The sequence below is a fragment of the Poromitra crassiceps genome (genome assembly GCF_964638095.1).
Source record: "Poromitra crassiceps genome assembly, chromosome: 2".
NCBI lineage: Eukaryota > Metazoa > Chordata > Actinopteri > Beryciformes > Melamphaidae > Poromitra > Poromitra crassiceps.
In genome coordinates, this window is record NC_139624.1 from 45,880,743 (window position 1) to 45,894,154 (window position 13,412).

General features: G+C 42.6%; 1 protein-coding gene across 1 annotated transcript in view; it reads left to right on the plus strand.

Annotated features, from left to right (window-relative positions):
• Positions 1 to 1,822: 1,822 nt before the first annotated feature.
• Positions 1,823 to 13,412, plus strand: part of LOC310794614 (chloride anion exchanger-like) — a gene marked incomplete at both ends in the record, with an annotated part of 49,895 nt that continues 38,305 nt past the window's right edge. Inside the window, 2 exons of the mRNA XM_083656601.1 lie at positions 1,823 to 1,953; positions 5,681 to 5,820. Coding sequence (XP_083512727.1) covers positions 1,823 to 1,953; positions 5,681 to 5,820 — 271 coding nt within the window. The remainder of the gene's footprint in view (positions 1,954 to 5,680; positions 5,821 to 13,412) is intronic.

Sequence of the window (13,412 nt, forward strand, 5' to 3'; positions counted from 1 at the left end):
ATGCGTGATACGTTGACGTATGTTGTATGTTACGGAAACACGGTTTACTCGGAAAACAAAATGGTTTTCTAGGGTCTTGTCTGTAGCCTATTTGTTGGAGGCTGGACACTTGAAGGAGCAATGTGTTCTGGGGGTTTAATTGAAGGCCAACAACTGAAGGGAGTATAATGTATACTGTAAAATATATATATATATATATATATATATATATATATACATTGTACAGTATACATTATACTCCTTTCACTGTATATATATATATATTTATACCATGGTCTGGGTGAATACTCAATTCTGATTGGCTGCAAGGTGTCCATTAATTTGTGATAATGTACAGTGATAATGTACACCTAGCTAAATGGTCTGTTCACCGTTCATATCAATGCGCCAGGATCACGACAGAGCCGTTTGAGCTCTATACCACCATTAACGCTTAATATGACACTTTTATAAGTTTAGAAAAAAAAAATAGTCGGTCAAAGTAATTATTTAGATTACCCCTGTGTGCTCAGTTTATTAAAATAACAGCTATTTAGAAATCGGATTTTCGTTCTGGTCAGCTGACAGAAGCCGGGCTCTCAGCTGTCAACTGTCAAACCCTCTGTTTACAACTTGCAGCAAGCAGCATTGATGAACTTCGCCTCGTCGTCCATTAATTTCTGATAATGGACACCTCGTCGTGCATTAACCCTTACATATATATATATATATACTGTACGTACACACACACACACACACACTGATTTTGAAACTCTAAAATCATTGGTTTGTACAGAAAGTGAATACTGGAAAGGTGACTGAGTGACTTTTGAAAGGAGATAATTTCAATGCTAAAAATCTAAACAGGCCTTGTCGCAACCCAGATAATGTAATAACAGCCAAATAATGTAATCACTTGTAAAAATGGAGTAAAACGTCCCTCAAAGTTAATTGAAAATGTAGCTAAACCCCTTAATGTAGTCACTTTGTGGGATAATCTCAGTTGTCACTTTTCATATTGTGGGGGGAAAGTATTGGATATAAGTTGTGGTGAATCCTGTTTTTTTGCTTGAGAGTTTTGTGTTTGCATCAGATAAACTTGTTTTATATTTAGCATAGGTGAAGATCAGATCACTGTTGGATCAGATGTGAGAGGAAAAATCAAATTAGAATCTTCAAGATTCAAGAATTACAGTGAATCAGGGCACTCCATTACAGAAGACAGTCAAGGTATAGGGCATATAAATAGAAAGACAGAGTATAAAAAGCAATTAGTATATAAATATAAAAACAGAGTATAAAACAATAACAAATGGCAATGGAAGGTGCAATTACAATCACCTTATACAATCTTACCTTGAATCTTAAAATCTTACAACCTGCAGCGGCTTTGCATTGACCTCTCACTGATTCATAGTACCAATATTACGTTATCAGTCACATTACACATTATCCGGCACTTTAGCAACCTACACCCACTGTTTATATTACATTTTTTACTTTTAGAAGAACATTCTCTTACGTTTTGACAAGTTACTATACATTATCTGTCAGTTTTTACATTATTGGTTGTTACATATTTTTATAGTGTCAATCTGTTTCTAATGTTTTCTATAGTGTCTGAGTCAAAGCTCAGTTGTTGTCCGAGTACTGGTCACTCTGAATCTGGCTGATGCGTTGGGCCTGTTAGTCGCACCTGGACCTTTGTTCTTCACCCTTAATAGTCTTTGATGAGTGACCTTCAAAGGGAAGACATGACCCTCTTCTTAATGTAATGTGATTACCAGACCTCAGAGCCACTGAGAGGGGAGCGCAGCAGTCCGGTGCCAGCAGCAGAGGCGAGATGACGCGCTCGGCAGCCAGGCGGTATGTGGTGGCGAGGCCGCTGTACTCAGAGGAATCCTTCGCCCAGGAACACGAGAAGGTCTACAGGCACCGGAAAACCTTGCTGAACCACGTCAAGCAGTACTTCACGTAAGGAACCTGCAACACCTGATTTTTGTGTCCTCTGAGGATGATTAGGAGTTTGCCTTTCATGGGTGGTATTTTTGTAGAGGATAAAGGAACAGTTGACCCAAAACCAGTCACCATCGACTTGTACTGATGAAGTCAATGGTGAGTGGTTTTCTCTCAAGTTGTGCTGGCAACCTCTCTGTGTGGTATATGGACAAACTTCACCTGTGTTTCAAGTGAGGGGGAGTAGATGATGTCAGAATTGTCATTTTTGGTTGAACTGTTCCTTTAAGATGTGAACTCATAGGCGAGAGCTGGGTAAGTTGAGCCAAGATGAGCCACCCCTTGTTTTTGAGTCTAAAAGTGGATTAGCTACAGAAAATATTTTAATTTCCAGGAATGCCCTGCAACATTAAGTATGCATCACAATTATTGTTTCAAATAAATACACATTTGTTAAGGCAAATGTAAAAAGTGCAACTTACATTTGATCCCATTCTCCCCTATTTTATTACTTTATTTGAGATACCCTTCTTGCTTTTCTGTCTTCACAATTACCAACGTGCAATGGCTGCTTTTTGTTTCTTATATGGCTGCTACAGTTGTGGTCATATGTGTCTGATTATTAGTCAATTATCTTTTCCAATGTGCTGGTTGTGGATTTTAAGAAGGAAGACTTGTACTTATAAGTCTTAATTCTTTATTTGAGCCTGATGTCTTTCCTGTCCACTTAATTACAGGCACATACCGATATGAAGGTCATCCCAAAGCATAGATCCAGTCTAAAAATGATCCTCTCATTCACATGGTTTCTAGATGTCTGTTTGATTTCATTAGGCAAAATTATATTGAGCTTTAGAGGAATCACATTATATATATATACTGTATATATATATACAGTGTATATATATATATATATATATATATATATATATATATATATATATATATATATATATATATATATATATATATGTATGTATATATATATATACAGTATATATATCTGAAGATCTCACTCTTTAAAGCATACTGTACACCTTTGTATACTGCCCACCTGTGGTGTCATTATAAACAAGGCAGCATCAGAAAGCTCACAGTGGCTTATAATGACAGCATGAGGCTGTTGTTGAGAGCTTCAAGAAGCTCTAGCGCGAGTGATATGTTTGTTAGTATCGGGGTACCTACCTGCAGGCGCGGACTGCATAATCGGGCACGTCGGGCAAATGCCCGGTGGCCTGGCCTGGCCAGGCCACCTGGCCCTTTTTTTTTTTTTTTTTTTTTTTCTTTTTTTTGGGTGCTCGCAGTCAGGCCACTCACTGAACAGCAGGCCAGGCGCCGCCTACTGGTTTACTAGTGGTTTTATTCAGGGTTAAAGTGGGTGCATCTCATTGTAAAATTGGACTCGGCCCAAATTGTGCTTCAAACGGCCCAAATTGTGCTTCAAACGGCCCAAATCTGGCTACAAACGACCCAAATTGGGCTTCAAACGGCCCAAATCTGGCTTCAAACGGCCCAAATTGGGCTTCAAACGGCCCAAATCTTTCGCCGCCGCCCTTCGGATGCCGGCACGCGCGTCGGCCCGTATCGGCATGGCCTGCTTGGTATCTAATGCCCGGCCTGAATTAGGATCCCAGTCCGCCCCTGCCTACCTGCTCTGCTGTCCTGCGGAATTTGATGTATAGATTTATGTGTAGGGCATCTGTGTCAGAAAATGACCTCATCGCTGTCCTGACTAACCCTGTACGAAGTTCTGTCAGATTCTTTTCCAGACTGTGGAACCATTGGCGAACATATCTGTATATTAGGCATGAACATTGTGGAAGGCCTTACATGTTTCCCCTTTGTTGTTATTTTCTTATTTTGTACTGTGCTGTTTTTTACTGTTTTTTTAACTGTGATATGGATCTCCCTGGGTCTGAAATAATGAATTGAAATTGAATTGAATATATATATATATACATATGCCTGTCAGAGGCCTGTCAGAGGCCATCACATCAGCTCGGTCCGGCCCGGCCCGTATGCATCTGAAAGAGGGAGGAGGGGGTCGGATCCTCGTCCCGTTTCCAACACAACAGCCTCAGCCAAAAAACTAATTAGCAAAGAGACACAGGGGAGGGTTTATGACTATTTATTCAATTTGCTATGTATGTATATATATGTATATATATATATATATATATATATATATATATATATATATATATATATATATATATATAGACACGGTATATACTGTATATATATATATATATATATATAGACACGCTATATACTGTATATATATAGGATATATATTTATATATTTATACCAGGGTCTGGGTGAATACTCGATTCTGATTGGCTGCAAGGTGTTAATTTGTGATAATGTACAGTGATAATGTACACCTATCTAAATGGTCTGTTCACTGTTCATATCAATGCGCCAGGATCACGACAGAGCCGTTTGAGCTCTATACCACCGTTAACGCTTAATATGGCACTTTTATAAGTTTAGAAAAAAATTGAGTCAGTCAAAGTAACTATTTTAGATTACCCCTGAGTGCTCAGTTTATTAAAATAACGGCTATTTAGAAATCTGATTTTTGTTCTGGTCAGTTGACAGAAGCCGGGCTCTCAGCTGTCAATTGTCAAACCCTCTGTTTACAACTTGCAGCAAGCAGCAGCCAGGCGCTCTGGGCCCGCTGCCTCTATCACTGATACAAATCAAGTCGAGGAAAAAGACGAGATCAACAAAAAGAAAACAACGAAATGGGCAGTTAACAGCAACACACTGAGACGTCCTTGTACAAAACATACCTGGACTCCAACATACTGAAAGCAGCCGTTATAAGACCCGCAGACGTTAACGTAATTCCCTGGAATGCGAGTTTAAACGACCGAGTTACATGGCGTTGCATTCTTAGACATCGCCGTTTTATTTTGTATGTTGTTACATAGGCTACAATTGGCCAAATTATTAGTTAGCTTGACTCCAGAATTGTGCCAGGTGCAGCAGGCACTAAGCGGCCATTTTTACCCAATGATAGCCTAATCTTGAGGAGCCGAGGGGACTATTTTGTCTCGTCGGTTCTCAACTCATATTCAAGGTTATGAAAACTAGATTTTGATTGCAAAATGCATGGAAATATAAATGAATCGTTTTGTTTCTTTGGCAAGTGACCATGGTATAAGCGGGTTAATGCACTTCGAGGGGTCCATTATCAGAAATTATTGGACTTCGCAGAGGCAACCATCCTCGGCTTCGCCTCGGACGGTTCACGCCTCCACATCGTCCAATAATTTTGGATAATGGACACTTCGTCGTGCATTAACCCTTACATATACTTACATATATATATATATATATATATATATATATATATACTGACTGATGATGTCACAACTTCGCATCACTGATGACATCACAATTCCTCTAATGACATCACTGTCACTGATGTAGCAATGCCACGGCCGCCCTGCAACTCGACCGCTGTGCGGGCTCACCTGCTCTTACGACATCAATGATACAACTTCGCATCTTAGGAGATCACTGATGACATCATCAATGATTTATGACATCACTGATGACATTGTGACATCACTGATGTCACAATGCCTCCGTGTGTGTGTGTGTGTGTGTGTGTGTGTGTGTGTGTGTGTGTGTGTGTGTGTATGTGTGTAGTGGGACAAAAATGGAAACAAACAAACAAAGAAACAAACAGAGAAACGCCCACATATGAATCTTTCTTTATGTTTATTATTCCAGATGCAACGCCAAACGAGCCAAGAACGCAGCTCTGTCTCTGCTCCCCATCATCGGCTGGATGAAAATATATCGAATCAAAGAGTGGCTGCTCAGTGACATTGTGTCTGGGATCAGTACTGGCCTGGTGGCTGTCCTGCAGGGTAAACATCAACAGCTCTAAATGACCCACTTTTCTCTGAATCATTTCCACTTCATATTATACTGACATACTGTGGGAATAACTGCAGCCTAAATGCAGCTCAGTTTTCCCTCACTTCACTAGCAAGACTGGAACAAAACACACAAACTTACATGAGAACATGAGTCTGTCTGATCTTCTGTTGGTCTGTCAGATGCCACCTGTCCGATTTTCACACTGATTGGCCTAATGAGGGCACAATTATAGGCCCCTTATACGATTACGTCACACTGACATCACGCAGCGTCGATGCGCAAGACAGAGGCAGAAAGACAGACTCCACGCAGCCCTGTAAAGTAGTTTTCCAGTGGCTGGAAAACTATTCGAGCAAGACATGTCTTCGTGTTGTGCAGTGCGATGCCAGAATCGGAAAGCTATTGTAGCAGAGTATTCGGGTCCGCCTATTCACACTTGGTTAATAAAATAATAAACGATAGAGCCAGGCTGTAACGTTATAACAAGCTTCTCCCCACATATCCTGTACTACGGCAACTCGAGGGAACATACACAGCCTCGCACACACGCAATAGAACACAACACAACACAACACTGAACAGTCGGTTACACTATCAACAAAGCAAGGACTAAAGTTTTACCGAATCCCGTCAACTCATACTGCTTTTAATGCTAACCGTAGGTGTCTTTGGTTGCAAGCCGAAAGAGGAAATCGTTAAAAAGGCCCGACTTTGCAGTGCTCGCTCATTTCATATCAGGTAAGCTGTAGCTGTAGGCTGCTAGTAACAGCCACATCGCTCGGTTAGTTAACAACCAAGTAACGTTAAAGGCACTATGTGTGATTTTTTTGTCCACTAGATGTCGCCATTTCAAACCATAACAAAACTTGTTTACTCAAACAATCTCGATCCCACCCACCAGCGCAGAGCACTTCCTGGTTCCCCCGCCTCCCTCCCTCCCTCCCAAGCAACGGAGATATAAACAACTATTTTGTGCATAGCCTACCTACTGCAGACGTAAGTACATAAAACAAGCACGAATGTATCTCGGCTATGTATTTGGCTTGAGTAATGACAAATTTCACATGATAGTCATAAACCTTTAGGATATTGACAATAGTCCGCTTAGTAAGACTTATTTGTATCATCTGCTAACCGATCAAAATCCATGTAACGGTTACATGGATTTTGAAAAGGTTACATTGTAACCTAACCTTTTGCATAGCCTGCCCTATTGCTAAGTACGGTTAGGCAAAACGTTGTCTAAAACCAGGTTGACATAGCTAAATTAGGATGATTTCAATTCAATGTTGGGGACATCGCTAGCTAACCACAGCTGTCTGTCAACAGTGAGTAGCTTAGCCTGTGTTTTTGTTTGTCTGCTAATACCAAGACATGGCCAAAATGTATTCATAGTGCAACGCTAGTATTTTCTCATTGTTAGAGTTGTTCAAACTAATTTCAAACGCTTGAATCACTGCTGTTTTTTATAGGCAGGCAAACCAAGCTGTATGCCTGAAGCCCAGGCTAGCACCAGTGGGACAAAGAGGAGGCAGGGTCGCAGAGAGGAAGGTCGGCTGTAGGACGATAGCAGATCTTGTCGACATCCTGAAGAACCGCATAGCTGATGGAACTGGTCACGTCATTCTGGTGTAGCCCATATTTTAGTTTTGCAAATAAAGTATTTTTTCTGATAAACGAAGTTGTGAAATCAATGTACTGAGAAACATCACATACACTGTCTATTATATAAAGTAGGCTACATATACACAGAAACACAAATACTGGTAGGCTACTAGACACACTCAGCTTTAGGAAAATCTAATGTTACAATATAGAATAGTGGCCAAGAGACATGGATGAAGTCATATCAACTTTATTGGTGTACAGAAGATTGCAGACAGCAAACATCTAAACATCAAAGATGATAGAACATGTATTATACAGGTTTGCTATAAAAGCACAATTTCTCCATCTCAAATATCATAATGGTGGGTCCACTTGTTTTCTATCTTGACTATCGTCAGCTCTTCTGGATGACTGGCACCTTGAAAATCAGACAAATGGAAACGTGTTTAGTATTAATTTGAATCATCTATTTTGTAGCTGGTAGATATCAAGGCAGGGTTCCTCCACATTGTCATGAATTAGATACTTTTACCAAACCTTGATTTGTTTGGATGGTGTTACAGCTATTTTCTAATGTAACGTTGCTTAGTCTGACAGAATAGAAAAACAAACTGCTAACATTAGCGAAGCTAGCTTTTCTCCATGGCCTTTCTAAGTGTTTACACATTACTATATCGTTCTGCGTCATAGTGACAGCAACTGGACGTAATTATAACAGAAAATGCATGCGAAATTTGTAATGGGAAGTAACGTTATGTCATGCATGTCAACAGAATGTCTGTGTATAAGTTATACACGAACGACAAGCTAATCAAATCCTGCAGCAGGCTACTAGCAGTGTAAAGTCATTTGAATAGCGGTGAAAAGCAACAGTTAGCCAAGTGATTACAACATTCCCAGAACAAATTCACAATATCGATAACAACTTGTACATTTCGCTATCATGCGTAACGTTACTGAAATGGGACATGCAAACGCTATAACCATTGACCTATATATAACGTTACTTACCGTGTGTGTACAGGAGAACACGCCAGCTCCGAGTCACTTTGCAGGCCAGATATAGCTGCTCGTAGGGCTCTCCATCTAGTGAAAGCCAGACCGGCAAGGTTGACTCTGGTCTGAGATATTTCTTTTCGGCGGCGATTTGGCTAAAGCATGAAACCGCAGACATACGCTGGGTCAGGGAATGGAATGTCAGGAATGCCCGCATAAGGGATCCGCCATCTTTGTCTACAAAATTCTGTTTTGGGCTGTGGGCTGGGAGGGGCTCACTAGGTCGGCCTCTCGGGGGAGGTGTTTCTATGTAAACAGGTTCGGGATGTAGCTCTACTCTCCAAGAGGGCCATCACAACACAGGGAGGGGGCGTGGCTTAGTTGTAAACACAGAAATGAACCACTGTAAGTCATCATCATATACAAGTTAATGGTTTGGTGATATTTAATAGTGCAGAATCTTACACATAGTGCCTTTAAATAATGTCATTATTGAGTTGAACTGATTGGAACGAGGACATCATTAAAAATGCCCGACTTTGTAGTGCTCATTTCATAATCAGGTAAGCTGCCTGAAGCTGTAGGCTGCTCAGCCACATCGCTCGGTTAGTTAACGACCAAGTAACGTTACATAATGTCATTATTGAGTTGTGTGCATTATCAACATAACAATATATCTTTGCAAGTTACAGAATAATTATCTACGCTATCCCCAGTTATAAAGGAATGCACGATATGTATTGCTGGCCACTAGGCTTGGCCAATTGACAGCGCCAGTGCGTATGGGTCTGTAAGACATATCCCATTAACCAACGTTAATTTCGATGCATAACATTGCTTATCACTAGGCGATAAGCTGTGGTAGTAAGCCGAGAACTGCATTTTAAAACTAAAATCTAACTGTGTGTCGCAGATGGGCACAGAGCAGTCCTGACAGCGGGGCGTTTACACAGTTCTCTGTGTCTGTCAATGCTGGGCTCACGGCTTTTTGCCTACACGATGCGTGCGCAGCTTCAATGTTGACAGCTGTATAAGGGGTCTATAGGTTAAAAAAATAATTGAACACTATTTGGCTCAATGTGTGTGATGCATCTTGTTACTGACTGGCGCAAGGGGTGCCTGCATCATCGGTGCAAGATGATGCGTTTACTTGTTTTAAAGGGGAAGTGTATTTGCACTTGTGGTTCGGTAAAGCTCAACTATTTTTTTTAAACACAGCGACGAAAACAAAGAAAATCAGTTCATGATGTGTTTCAGGTATAGAAACTAGAAAGGTGCACTCAGTAGAGTGCAGATCTCTGCCAGGCACCACTACGCCTAACCATAGCCAAACCGAAACCCAACTGTGAAGGGAAAGACCAGCTAATAGGAGAACAGAGTTTGAAACAACACGAGTTAACATTGACTTCCCTCACAGGCAAAACATATGTGTACTTAGTGTGGCGGGTTGTGTTGTTGGCACTTTCCAGTCTGTTTTCACTCCAGCCACGTAATATATCACCGCCCTGTCACACACCTTGTGCACTGGATGGAACACGCCCTGTACCCTTGTGCACAAATATGATAGGCCCAGGGACGCCCCCTTAAACAAGCCATCGCACCTCGGGCGTATTATGGAGCGAACGTGGGTGCACCAGGGCTGGGTGAGGTAAGGTCAAGTTACGGTGTGGGGTTGGATGCTGGAGCTAGCGCTGGAGCTTCAGGGGTCTTCCCCTTGGAAGATCCAAGCCCCCCACCATATCCAAACCCTAACCCTAACCTATAGTGGCTACCAGTGCCTAAACCTATCCCCCTCTCGCCCTGTGCCTTATCCTGAGACCCTTCCCCAATGCCTAAACCTAAGCCCCATCTCACCCTGTGCCTTACCTTAAGAGACCCTTCCCCAATGCCTAAACCTAAGCCCCGTCTCGCCCTATGCCTAACCTTAAGAGACCCTTCCCCAATGGTTAACCCCCCTCTCACCCTGTGCCTAACCATAAAATATCATTTCCCAATGCCTAAACCTATAGCCCCTCTCACCCTGTGCTAACCCTAAGGGCCTATTCATGGTCACTGTAGCGAGCCAGGCACGTACCTGAAAACTTTTCTAACAGGGTGCAGCTCCCAGGGCACGCTGCGCTTTGCAAGAGAGACAAGGAGAGAAATAAGAAGTAAGTCCATTGAGCCCTGTTTTAGTCCACTGAGCCGTGTTTTGACCACATTTCTTGAGTCATGTGGTAAAACTTTGATTTGTAACTGTTCATCTTTAGTCATTTCAAGTAAATGTGCTGTGTTGAGAGAGATAAAGCAACAAAGTGGACTATCAGGGATGAGAATTGAAATGCTACATTAAGTAAAACAAGTTTGGTGATTCTATTCTTGTGAAGTGAAACCGCAGTACTGCACATAATGGCATTTCATTGTCACCTTTCATGGGCTGTTTCTCACGTATCATTGTAAGATGTAACATGATGATCACTTGGCTGCAGCTCTGACCATGAACGCCTTGGTGCCTGCGCCGACCTAGGGCACGATCTGCGGAGGTCTGCCTCGTGGTGCCTCGCTCGACTATGTCAGAGCCTTAAGAGACCCTTCCCCAATGCCTAAACTTAACCCCCCTCTCGCCTGTGCCTAACCCTAAGAGACCCTCCCCTTGTGCCTAACCCAAATATACCCTCCCCCTGTGCCTAACCCTAAGAGACCCTCACCCTGTGCCTAACCCTAAGAGACCCTCCCCCTGTGCCTAACCATAAGAGACCCTCTCCCCATGTCTAACCCTAAGAGACCCTCCTACGTGCCTAACCATAAGAGACCCTCCCCCTGTGCCTAACCCTAAGAGACCCTCCCCCTTTGCCTAACATTAAGAGACCCTCCCCTGTGCCTAACCCTAAGAGACCCTCCCCTGTGCCTAACCATAAGAGACCCTCCCCCCATGTCTAACCCTAAGAGACCCTCCCCCCGTGTCTAACCCTAAGAGACCCTTCCCTGTGCCTAACCATAAGAGACCCTCCCCCTGTGTCTAACCCTAAGAGACCCTCCCCCTGTGCCTAACCCTAAGAGACCCTCCCCTGTGCCTAACCCTAAGGGACCCTCCCCTGTGCCTAACCATAAGAGACCCTCCCCCCGTGTCTAACCCTAAGAGACCCTCCCCCCGTGTCTAACCCTAAGAGACCCTCCCACGTGCCTAACCATAAGAGACCCTCCCCCTGTGCCTAACCCTAAGAGACCCTCCCACGTGCCTAACCCTAAGAGACCCTCCCCCTGTGCCTAACCCTAAGAGACCCTCCCACGTGCCTAACCATAAGAGACCCTCCCACGTGCCTAACCATAAGATACCCTCCCCCTGTGCCTAACCCTAAGAGACCCTCCCCCTGTGATTAACCCTAAGAGACCCTCCCCCTGTGCCTAACCCTAAGAGACCCTCCCCTGTGCCTAACCATAAGAGTCCCTCCCCCCGTGTCTCCCCCCCATAGGAAAACAATGGGACAGCGGATCATGTGTAGGGGGCTTAAGACAACCAGGTGTACGTGTACCCCTAGGGGTACTTGAGCAGCTTGCGTGTGTGTGTGTGTGTGTGTGTGTGTGTGTGTGTGTGTGTGTCTGTGTCTCTGTCTGTGTGTGTGCGCAGTAATCAACAGAATGCAATGCATTTAAGCTGATACAGTACATATCCTAAGTTTTATGGTTTTGGAAGATAAGTGGAGACAATGAACATATTGCTTAAAGTGTGTAATTGTGTTTCTGAAGATGTGAACCACTTTGTGTCCTCACTGTTAAGTTCATAAGAATTCTGTTGAGTGTTTGTGACAGAACTGCAGAAATGCTCACTGAATACTGTTAGAAAACTGATAAGCCTATTCAATTGTCCATTAGTTTGCACTCAATTGCTAGCTGTTAAACCTGTGCTCCAGTGAGGGACTGTATTCATAACATCTAAGGATGTAGCTCCTAGGTAACTCTAACAGTAAACAGTAGAAAATCAGTCCAAAGTCCAGCTGTAAATGTCATTGACTGTTAAAGTATTTTGTTGCTTATAATAAATTCACATTTAGATAACACATAACCAGTCTTTCAGAATGCTCTCAATGATGTGTGGATGCATACTGTATGCCAGTGATACTCAACTTGCGGCCCGCGGGCCACATGCGGCCCGCCGGCGCCCCCTGTGTGGCCTGCGATGGAATTGCAAAAAAGTGCACCTGAACGCAACATGCAAGATACCCGCTGAATAAGTGTCCAAATGTTCATGTCATTCTGGCCAATACTCCACTTCTGTTATAGCATTTCAGTCTGGAATATGGAATATCTTTCAATAATCTATGATTTAGCTGCTAAATTGTCAAATACTGCCGTCTGCTTGCTACCCAGGCACTTATGTATGTACTCAGTGGCGCCGGAACGAGTTTGCAATAAGGGGGACACATTTTTTTTTTTTTTTTTCCACGGGGCCCAAGGCGCCGACGAAAAATTTACGTTTTTATGGACGTTTGGATGATTTTTAGCCATATATAAATGAATATCTCATTTTAAATTAACATTAGGATTATACTGTAGTGATGTAATTATTCAGTATTTTTCCTTTTCTCACTCACTTGGTGACCTGCTCTCCCTTTAGGTCATTTTATAATTACACTACAACAGACAGCAACACAGGCAGAAACACTGAACTTATTATTATTATTATTATTATCACTTCGAAACACAGTGCAAAACTTGTCATCTCAACACAAAAATAAAATAACAATAACCGTATACGATTATAGCAGCAGCCAATGACAGTGAGTGCAGTACAGAGTCCAGGTCTGTCTGTCTCTCAGGTGTAATAATCCCACAATGATCACGGCTTTAACAAGTGTCACAGGCTGTGTAAACAGTGTAAAGTGGGCTCTCTGTAACTTGATCCCTGGGTCTGTCTGTCTCAGGTGTAATAATCCCACAACGATCACGGCTTTAACAAGCATCACAGGCTGTGTAAACAGTGTAAAGTGGGCTCTAA